At 41.8% G+C, this 11,211-nt stretch overlaps 2 protein-coding genes across 9 annotated transcripts in view; one reads left to right on the forward strand and one right to left on the reverse strand.

The window, feature by feature from the left end:
* glt8d2 (glycosyltransferase 8 domain containing 2) overlaps positions 1-1,057 on the reverse strand; it is a 34,094-nt gene extending 33,037 nt beyond the window's left edge. For all 4 annotated transcript variants that reach the window (XM_048608036.1, XM_048608035.1, XM_020518414.2 and 1 more), the window contains exon 1: positions 783-1,057. The gene's annotated coding sequence lies outside the window, so the exon portion shown is untranslated. The remainder of the gene's footprint in view (positions 1-782) is intronic.
* Positions 1,058-10,688: 9,631 nt separating this feature from the next.
* The window catches only part of LOC109918477 (host cell factor 2-like), a 74,140-nt gene continuing 73,617 nt past the window's right edge, over positions 10,689-11,211 (forward strand). For all 5 annotated transcript variants that reach the window (XM_048607493.1, XM_048607496.1, XM_048607498.1 and 2 more), the window contains exon 1: positions 10,689-10,854. In XM_048607493.1, coding sequence (XP_048463450.1) covers positions 10,695-10,854 — 160 coding nt within the window. In that variant the 5' untranslated portion in view covers positions 10,689-10,694. The remainder of the gene's footprint in view (positions 10,855-11,211) is intronic.

The raw sequence follows: 11,211 nt of genomic DNA on the forward strand, positions 1-11,211 counted from the left end.
AAAAACAGAGAAGTAGTTTCAAAGGAACAGATAAAGTCAGCAGGCAACTAAACATTACCCAGTGTGCAAGAGATCCTGAAGGTTTACAAGTAGGAAAATATCAGCTTGTAGTACTTACCGAGTTTTTTTCTCATTCAGTGATGGGATGTTGATGTCACTATGTCAGTATTCATTTGTTGCCCTTCATAAGGTGGTGGGAAGCTGCCCTTTTGAATCACTGCAGTCCAGGATGGTGGAGTCTTGACAGAGGGTCAACCGGGTGACCATTTCAAGAACTCAAGACTTTCTTTTACATTTTACAGGAGTTTTTTTTTAAAGAACGTTGTGACAACTAATGGCAAAGCAAAAGTTTGCCAACATTGCATTCCCTTTAGTGAGTAATGGGTTATGATCATTTTTCTAGTCCAAAGCTCAATGTGAGCAGACTTGGTGCCTGTTATTTTAGATTTCAATGATGGAGCTACAGGTACTTCTGTTTTTCGGTGCATTTAAAAAATGTTGATTCCAAAATATTGGAGCTGCCTGCAGCGCTCCACCCTCAGTCCAGAAATATGTTTTGATTCTACAATATTGTCCACAGGGTGAAACTTTGTGCTGACGTTGTGCAGTTCCGGGCAATAAACCGGACTGCACAAAGGATAAAGACCTAATTTTATGGTACAAAGGGTAAGGACTTACTTTAAACCCATTCAAGGCTGGAGCGGGCTACTGGGGTCTGATTGAAATTACAAGAAGGAAAAGTTTGAATATTTGCAAACTGTACAAAACTTTCTTTAATTTACCTCGTCACTTCCAGACTCCAGCTCAGTACCGTCGGTGTCAATTTTCCTCCCTCAATAAAGAACAATCTGCTGTCCGGCCTCCTTCTTGTGATATTCTCCTTTAGGTAAACAAATCAAAATTTCCCCCACAAACACTGAAAAGTCGAAAGCGGGACGGATGTGGCAAGATATCCTAGCCTCTTTTCCAGGCGAGCAGCCGGGGAAGGAGAGAGAGAGAAACAGACAGTATAAATGAGGACCAGATGGTATTGCAATTCCCCATGCATGCATTCAGATCCTCCTATTCCATTTCACTTCCCCCCCCCCCCCCCCAACCCCCTTCTGTACACTCTGTCCCTCCCTCTGAAAATTACAAATTCCATCTATGGTTTGCACATTACGTCTGACCAGGAGACAGGACTAAGTGGGAACGCGGCTCTCAAACAGAGTACTCAAACCACTTGTTTAAATTTCGTTTTGCACATTTTCCTAAATATTGACAGCTCGGAGGACACAACTTTTCAGATTCTTGCCATGAATTGTTCTTGAACTCTGAAGGAGGATTTTCCATTTATGTAGCGCCATTCACAACTTCATGACTTCCCAATTTCTTTTACAGTCAATGAAGTCTTTTTGCCAAGCACAGCCCTGGAGGTGTAGAAGGTGACAGCATTGTGGTATTATCGCTGGACTGTTTATTCAGAGACCCAGGTAATGTTCTGAAGATCCAGGTTCAAATCCTGCCGTGGCAGATAGTGGAATTTGAATCCAATAAAAATCTGAAATTAATAGAGACCATGAAACCATTGCTGAGTGTTGGTGAAAATCCCACCTGGTTCACTAATGCTCTTTAGGGTCTGGCCTAATGTGATTCCAAATCCACAACAGTGTGGTTGACTCTCAATCCCCCTTTGGGTAATCAGGGATGGGTGATAAGTGCTGGCCTTGCCGGTGATGCCTTTATCCCATGAATGAAGAGCACAGCAGCAGCCAGAAAGCTCCCACACACAGTAATGTGAGCATACTCCAGCCCCTGACTTTGAGGGATAAAAATTGGCAGGAGGTTCTGTGGGGAAGAACTCAAATGAACCAGGAGCAGGAGGCGATCACTCAGCCCTTTGAGTCTGCTCCAGCATTCAACAAGATCATAGCTGATCTGATTTTTAACCTCAACTCTACATTCTTGTGTACCCTGATAATCCTTCATCTCCTTGGTCATCGAAAATCTATCTACCTCAGCATTAAAAATATTTAAAGATTCTGCATTCTCTGCCTTTTGAGTTAGGGAATTCCAAGGGCTGACAACCCTGTCAGGAAACTTTTAGAGGGATATGGACAAAACACCAGCAAATGGGACTGGTCCAGTTTAGGAAACCTGGTTGGCATGGCCGAGCTGAGCCAAACGGCCAGTTTCTGTGCAGTGTGACAATGACTGAGAGAAAGCTCCCCATTCTTCTTTGAAATAGTATCAGGTGGGATGTTTTACAACCACCTGAAGGGGCAGCTGGAACTGTAGTTCAGTGTCATCTGGAAGAACAACCAACACTCCCTCTGTATTCCACCGGAGTGAGAAACTCGATTTTGTGATCAAGAGTGGGACATGAAGCCACAAATGTCAGGGTCAGATGAGAGGGTGAGCCAGTGAGCCAAAACAGGGGAGATGGTAGCCTCGTGTTTATGGACTTGTAATGTGGGAGGTCCATGATTTCCAACCCCACCGATGGAATTGGTGGCATTTCAATTCAACGAATTAAAGCTGGGCTTGATAATGGCAGCCATGAATCTATCATCAATAATTGTATTCTTTATTTCAGTAGCATCTATACAAATTTGAAGGAAAGTTAAGTTTGAGTGCAGGAAAACAGAATATTTGCAAGCAGTTGACCCTGTAATTCACAGTAGGTTGGGAACAATCTTTTCTGTCTCCCCCTGTCTCCATGAGGCCTTCTTTTTGACAAAGATGCCCATTCCGCACAGGGGGGCTGCTTAGACCTCTCTGTTCGACATCTTCCCTCACTGTCGCCATATGCTGTAGTAGGCCCTGATTTACCTGGATTTTTCTAGGAAGTTGAGTTTGGGAGGTCCAAGCTAACCACCACAATTTAAACCACTGACGAAGGACTTCAGGCTAGCTTTGTACTTCAGTTTGACAAGGCTAGGACACACGTTTGGCGGAGTTGACAAAATTTGAGCAACAGTTTTCTTTTCACCTGATATGGTTTGTTTTCTTGGTGACATGGGGTTTCCCCTTGCCCAGCTTCACATTCTATCCAACAGTCCTGGATGTACAATCCCTCAGAGCTATTTAACAGCACCAAAAACATCCTTACCAGAGTAAAAGCTCCTTAGGGTCATCATAAGGGCTTTCTAAGTCAAAAATTGCCATATGAACATATGAACAAGAGTAGGCCATTCAGTCCTTTGAGCAATATGACTATGGCTGATATGATTTTATCCCAAACCTACATTCCTTCATGCCCCCAGTGATAATTTAAGTCTCTTGGTGATCAAGACTCTATCTATCTCTGCCTCAAAAGTATTTAAAGATTCTACATCCACTGCCTTTTAATGAAGGCAATTCCAAAGATTCACAATCCTCTCAAAGAAAAAGATGTTTCCTCAGCTATATTTTAAATGGATGTTCCTTATTTTTAAACTGTGACCACATAAACTATGACGCTGAGTCACATAAGAAAATATTAATCCAGATAACCAAAAGCAATATCAAAGGATTGAAAGAGCATCCTACAGAATGGAGAAGACCTAGAGATTTAGCAAAGTTTAGTGAGTGAATTTCAGAGGTTATAAAGATTGGCAGTTGAATATTTCATATGTGTACAAGGTTTGACAGGAATTTTGTTGGTTATGTAAGGTTCTTCGGTTTGACATAAATAATCATTCTTGAATTCAAATACGTTTTGTCAAGGGAAGGGAGACAAAAAAGATAACTATAAGCTGTTTAACATCTGTCATTGGGAAAATATTAAACAAATAAAATCACCATAGTCCTTTACTTGGAATAGAGAGAGAGAGACAACTGGTTTAACTTGACAGTCACAACACTTCAGGCAAGGGAAGTGACTGAGAAGGAGGGACCTTCATAATAACCTAAGCTGATATGGAAACTGAACCCGCACTATGGTCAGCACTGTATCACAAACAATTCATTCAGCCAACGGTACTAACCAATTGCCATGGGAAAACATTAGAATCTAATATGTAGATGTAACAGTAGATCATTTACAAATAGATAATATAATTAAGGAGATTTAGTGGTTTCATGAAGGAGCACCAAGCCTACAACTTTATTAGAATTCCTTGAGGAGGCAACAAGCAGGATAAATAAAGGGGAACCAATAGATGTAATATATTTGGATTTCTAAAAGGCATTCAATAAGGTACCACATATAAGACAGCTTAATGAGAACCAATGGCTTTTGGGGGTTGTATATTGGCATGGATAGAGGGTTGGCTAACTATTTGAAGACAGAGTCGGGATAAGGAATGCATATTCATGAAGGCAACCTGTAACTAATGGATTGCCACAGGGATCAGCGCTGGGACCACAATTATTTACAATATTTATGAATGACTTGGATGAGGGATGAGGGATGTGAATGTACTATCACCAAGTTTGTAGATAACACAAAAATTGGTGGGAAGGCAAATAGTGGGAATGACACAAAGAGTCTGCAAAGGGATATAGATAGGTTGAGTGAGTGGACAAAGACTTGGTAGATGGAATATAATGTGGGGAATTGTGACATTATGAACGCTGACAGGAAGAATACCAGAGAATAAAAAAGAAGAACTGAGTATTATTTAAATGGAAAAAATGCAGAAATCTGCAGCTCAGAGGGATTTGGACATCCTGTGCATGAGTCACAAAACATTAACATACAAGTTCAGTGGGTAATAGGGAAGGCAAATCGAATGTTGGCCTTTGTTTCAAAGGGAATGGAATGTAACAATTGGAAAATGTTGCTAAGACTATACGAGGTACTAGTTGCACTTAGAATAGTTTTGGTCCTCTTTTCTAAGGAAAGATATATAGTCTTGGAGTCAATCCAAAGAATATTCATTATATTGATTGCAGGTACGAAGAAATGTCCTTCTAAGGAGAGATTGAGTAGGTTAGTTCATTTGAGTTTAGAAGAATAGTTAGAAGAAACATATAAGCTTCTTAGGAGCTTGACAATGAGGGCGTGAAGAGGCTGTTTTCTCTTGTGGGAGAATCTATGATCACAGGGCATGATCTCAGAATAAGGAGTTAGCTCTATAAGATAGAGATGAGGGAGAATTTCTTCTCTCAGAGATTGGCGCATCTGTGAAATTCTTTACTCCAGAGAGATGATGAGCCTGCATCATTAAAAATATTCAGGACTGAGATATATGGATTTTTAATTAGTCAGGAAGTTAAGAGTATGGGGATGAAGCAGGAAAGTGGAGTTGGGCATTATCAGGTGATCTTATGGCTGACACACAAAGTGTCTCAAACCATGGTAATAAAGTGAAATGAATTATAATACCCACTTTCAATCAGAGTAAAGAATGTGACCTTCTTTGATTTTTTCATTATTGTTCTTCTTTACAAGTTATGACTTATTACAGATTTGTAAACACACATAGTCATTCATTAAAAGGAGCTGTTTTTGTTGATCATTGTGTTGTTTGTCTGAAACATAGACTCTTGGGGATCATTTGTTTGTACAAAAAAAAATGCAAAATACTGCAGATTTTGGAGATCTGAAATAATACCAGGACATGCTAGTTGGCTTACTGCTGATTCTTTTTGTTGCTAAATGTTATCCATGTTCTGAAGACTTTCAGGATGAGTAAATTGACCATTTTGTTGGTTTTACTTACATTGCAGTTGGTAACGCCTGTGGTGCAGTGGGTAACGTCCTGGCCTCTGAGTTCAAGACTCACCGCACACCTACCAGCCACCGAAGATGTCTTGGAGCACAGGGGAAAGATACCACTACCTGGAGAGGTGACATTGTCACAGGCCTTCCATCTACAAACCTGCTGCTTAAAAAAGATGCATCTGAACTACCTGAGTTTAATGTCATCACTTTGCTGAAAAAAAATTAATGAGACGAGAAAACTGTATCTTGAGTAATCATTGTGTTTTAGACCCCTGCATTTTGCAAAGTTACACTCAGTTCATTCCTCAGTAAATGATTCTTCTATCTTAATCCTATTTTACCAGGCCTTTCACCAGCAAAACAGACCGTCTGCTATTAAACAGGTTCACGCGCCAACCTACAATGAATTTCCTTGGTAATGACCAATCGAGTAAAACTGACTGTAGCTGCAAAGAGACTTGTAAGACCAATTTTCTATTCTCAATGTCTTTTTCTATCCAACCTATTTGTGTAAATCCATATACTAATCTACGTTCTAAACACCAGTAAACAACCAAGTATTTGTCACAAGATCTGCTTCATTCCTTATTTTTAATGATAGTTTTGTGATAGGATTTTTTAAATAACGTTGTGCAGCCCTGTTGCACTACCAATTAATGTATTATATTTTCATCACTCATGGGACTTGGGCATCCCTGGCTGGGCCAGCACTTCCAGTCCATCTCTAGTTGCCCTTGAGAAGGTGGTGGTGAGCTGCCTTCTTGAACTGGTATAGCCCATGTGCTGTACATAGACCCACAATGCCTTTAGCAAGGAAATTCTAGGATTTTGACCAATGACATGGAGGGAACAATGATATATTTCCAAGTCAGGATGGAAAGTAACTTAGAAGGGAACTTGCAGGATGGTACTCCCAGCTGCCCTTGCCTTTCTAGATGATAGTGGTCTTGAGTTTGGCAGGTTTTTGTCGAAGTATCTTTGGTGAATTTCTGCAGAGCATCTTGTAGATGTTACATACTGCTGCTGAACAATAGTGGTGGAGTGACTGAACGTTTGTGGATGTAGTTCCAATCAAGTGGGCCCGTTCTCCTCGATGGTATCAAGCTTCTTGAGTGTTGTTGGAGCTGGACTGATCCAGCAAATGGCCTTCTGCCTTGTGGACATACATTAAATATCATTTAATTATAAAGTAAATACATTTACTTAACATCAATAGGCATAACTGATGCTGCAACTATTCAAACAATATTTTCCCAAAGAAGATCCTGAATAAGGTTGGTATGTGTGTCTTTATGTAGTCATGTATCCTGGATTCTAATGCATGAGTCACAAAGTTAGTATACAGATACAGCACGTAGTCAAGAAGTCTAATGGGATGCTATCCCTTATTATGAAAGGATCTAAAAGTAAGGAAGTTATGCATCGGTTATATAGGATATTGGTGAGACCGCACCTTGAATATTGTGTCTCCTTAGTTAAGGAGAGATGTAAATGTACGGGAGGGAATTCAGAGGAGGTTTGCTAGATTGATACCTGGAAAAAGTGAACTGTCTTTTGAGGAAAAGTTGGACAGCCTGGAGTTTAGAAAAGTGAGGGGTGCCTAGATTGAAGTGTATAAGATCCTAAATTGCTTTGTCAGGGTGGACATGGAAAGAATAGTTCCTCTTGTGGGTGAGTCCAGAACCAGGGTACACTGTTCTAAAATCAGAGGTTACCCTTCCATGACTGAGCTGAGGAGAATGTTTTTCCTCATAAGCGTTGTGTGACTTTGGGTCTTCCTATCTCAGAAGCCAGTGGAGACAGAGTCATTAAATATTTTTGTGACTTAGAGAATTTACAACAGCATGCTCTAGATTGTGAGTTGGGAGAACCAAACTGATTCCTGAAATGGTACAATTGCGCAGATGACTGGCGTTGTTATAGTTGGTAGTTGGTAATTCTCTCCTAGCTTCCAGAGTGGTAGATCTCCAACGGCATTAGTTATGGCACAGAACAAAACTGCTAAGTAAAAATATCAAAGATGGCATTTATAAACACAAGGATAATTTTTTGTGTAAGTTGAGTCACATTTGTGTGCAACTTGGAATTTTTAAATAATTTAATATGTGAATATTTAAGTTGGTGAGAAAAAACACAGATGTATTTGATATTTGTCACATCAGAAATTACTTATGACTTTGTAAAGACTCAGAGAAATTTGCTTGATTTGGTAATATTGTTGGTTGATTTTCATAACTTCTTATTAGTTAAGATTTCTGTCTGCACAGTAAATAGAAAATTAGTTCCATATCAGATGGAAGTATAAAACAGAGCCCTTAGATAAAATTGTAAATGCGTAACATATAGGTCACAAATAGACACTGAATGCCTAAAGTACAATGATTAGGAGACAGATAGGCAATTGGATGCCTTAACATGAACTGACAGGACACAATGCATGACGCAATGACATACAATGTGAAGTCTGAAATGTTGCAAACAAGAAATGTATCTTTATTCATTCACAGGATGAGGGTATCACTGGCTGGACCAGCATTTAATGCCCATCCCTAATTGCCCAGAGGCCAGTTAAGAGTCAACCACATTTCTGTGGGTCTGGAGTCACATGCAGGCCAGACCAGGTAAGGATGGCAGCTTCCCCCGTTAATGGATATTAATGAGCCAGATGGGTTTTTTTTTCTGACAATCAACAGTGGTTTTATGGTCATCATTAGAGTCTTAATTCCAGATTTTTTATTGAATTCAAGTTTCACCATCTGAGATTGTTGACTTGCTCACCGAGCTAGCTTGTTTTTGTTCAGACGTTTCATCACCACGCTACGTGACATCATCAGTGGAGCCTCCGACGAAGTGATGTTATTTATACTGTCCAGTCTGTTATGGTGAGTACTGTTATTTCCGGTTTTGATCTGTATGGGGTCCAATTCTGTACGTTTGTTGATTGAAGTATGGGTGAAGAACCATGCCTCTAGGAATTCCGCTGCATGTCTATGTTTGGCTTGGGCTACTATGGTTACTTTGTCCCAGTTAAATTGATGGCCTTCATTGTCTGAATGTATCGATATTACGGAGTTTAAAAACCAAAAGAACTGCGGATGCTGTAAATCAGGAACAAAAACAAAGTTGCTGGAAAAGCTCAGCAGGTCTGGCAGCATCTGTGGAAGAGAAAACAGAGTTAACGTTTCGGGTCCGGTGACCCTTCCTCAGTTATTGTTATTAAGGAGAGTTTGTTGTGCCATTTTGCTGCCAGCTGATGTTCATGTGTTCTGATGGCTAGTTTCCTTCCTGTCTGTCCGATGTAATGTTTGTGGCAGTCATTGCATGGTAATTTGTAAACCATGTTTTTTTCTGCATGTTGTGGGAATGGGGTCTTTAGTCCTTGTAAATGTTTGTTGTAGAGTGGCTGTGGGCTTGTGGGCCACCATGATTCCAAGTGGTCTTAGGAGTCTTGTTGTCAGTTCCAGTATGTTCCTGATGTAGGGAAGTGTGGTAAGTGTATTAGGTCGTACTGTGTCCTCCTGTTGTTGTCTATTATGTAGGCACCTGTGGATGATGTTGTGGGGATATCCGTTTAAGGCGAGGATCTTGGATAAGTGTTCTTCTTCTTCCCGGAAATAACAGTACTCACCATAATGGACCAAACAGTATAAATTCCAAGTGGAGTAGAATAACATCACTTCATCGGAGGCTCCACTGATGATGTCACCTAGCATGGTTAGGAAACATCTAAACAAAAACAAGCCAGCTTGGCGAGCAAGTCAACAACCTCATCCACAACCCGAGCCATAGATTTTTGCCAAAACTTTAAAGTTTCACCATCTGCCATGGTGGGATTTGAACCCGTGTCCCCAGAACATTACCTCAGTTTCTGGATTAACAGTCCAACAATAATAACACTAGGCCATCACCTCCCCTTCAAGTGCATAGTGTGGTGGATAGGAATAGATAGATTGATGCGTTACACTTGTTCTGTTGCTAGCAATTTCTCATAGCACAGTTCCCGTGAACTAGATCATGTATTACTTTACCGGAAGAGGCCATTCAGCTGTTCGAACCTGCTCCACCATTCTTCACGATCATGGCTGGTCGTCCAACTTAATAGCCTAATCCTGCTTTCTCCCCATAACCTTTGATTCCATTCACCCCAAGTGCTATATCTATTCGTTTAGAACACTCTTGAAGGAAACACTCTGTAGGATACACCAGAGTGACTACCTGAAAGAGACACAGAGCACATGGACATGAGCACTTGAAAAATATAGTAACAAAAGCAGAAGTTGCTGGAAAAGCTCAGCAGGTCTGGCAGCATCTGTGAAAAAAAAAATCAGAGTTAACGTTTTGGGTCTGGTGACAGGCAAGGTCACCGGACCCAAAACGTTAACTCTGATTATTTTCACCCAGCATTCCAGCAACTTCTGTTTTTGTTCCTGATTTACAGCATCTGCAGTTCTTTCGGTTTTTACTCGAAAAATATAGTTTAGTCTTTACATAATTATGTCATAGCCTTATAAGGTAAGCATACGCAATAGTATTTAGTACAAAAACAAAACAAAGTGTTCCTTTGAAGCTAAGCCTGAAGGCAGTAAAAAAACAGAAATTGCTGGAGAAACTCAGCACGTTTGGAAGCATCTGTGGGAGAAAAAAGCGTTAACCTTTCGACTCCTTCTTCAGTTTCTCCAGTAATTTCTGTTTTTGTTTCAGATCTTCAGCATCCACTGTTCTTTATTTCAGTCTGAAGGCAGTCTTTGATTTGCCATCCCTTCCAACAGTCTGTTTCCAACTGAAAACGTGTAGTTTAGCAATAAAAAAAACACATGCCAAATGAGTAAAAGTAACATTCAGCTTCTTAAAAGCCTACATGAAGATTAAAATATCTTTTGGTTGAGTTTAATGGAACATCTATCCTTCACATGGGGATGGAGGGAATCATTCACATATTGGCCAGAGAGGGGGGCGTGGCTGGAGGTCGCCGCGGTGCCCTCTGGGGCGGAAGAGGGCCAGCCGCGGTGCCCCCTGGGCAGGGGAAGGTCTGGGCCGCGGTGCACTCTGGGCAGGGTGCAGTAAGATGGCGGCTCCCTCTCCCAAATGGAGACGGGTAACCGGAGCCACCGGACCGGTCCCGCGGCCCCGACACGGTCACCGGGTGGTGGCGATCAAAGAGTTGATGATCATATTCGGCGGCGGCAACGAAGGGATCGTGGACGAGCTGCATGTCTACAACACTGGTGAGTGAGAGGAGGATGTTGTGTTCAGAGACAAAAAAAATCCTCCGAGCGGGAGGGAAGGCGCCATTGGTGCCAGTGTCCAAGATGGCGGCCGCTGGCGCCGAGCGGCCCCAAGTTTGAACGGAACCCCGGTTGTTCCCCAGCGGCCGAAAGGTCCCGGGGGTGGGAGAGCATAAGCATAGAGCTGGGGCTCGGCCTCACCCTTTAGTACCGTCCCCGGCCGGTGACAGCACGGAGGGCGGCTGATTTACCGACTGGGAGGTGGTGGTGGTGGCTAGATGGGGGGGGGGGCTAGAGGGTTTGGGGGTGCCGGCGGCGGGGGCGTTGGGGCGCTGGGGAACAACCGTGGTGGGGGTG

This window comes from Rhincodon typus, chromosome 18 (assembly GCF_021869965.1).
Source record: "Rhincodon typus isolate 14 chromosome 18, sRhiTyp1.1, whole genome shotgun sequence".
Taxonomy (NCBI): domain Eukaryota; kingdom Metazoa; phylum Chordata; class Chondrichthyes; order Orectolobiformes; family Rhincodontidae; genus Rhincodon; species Rhincodon typus.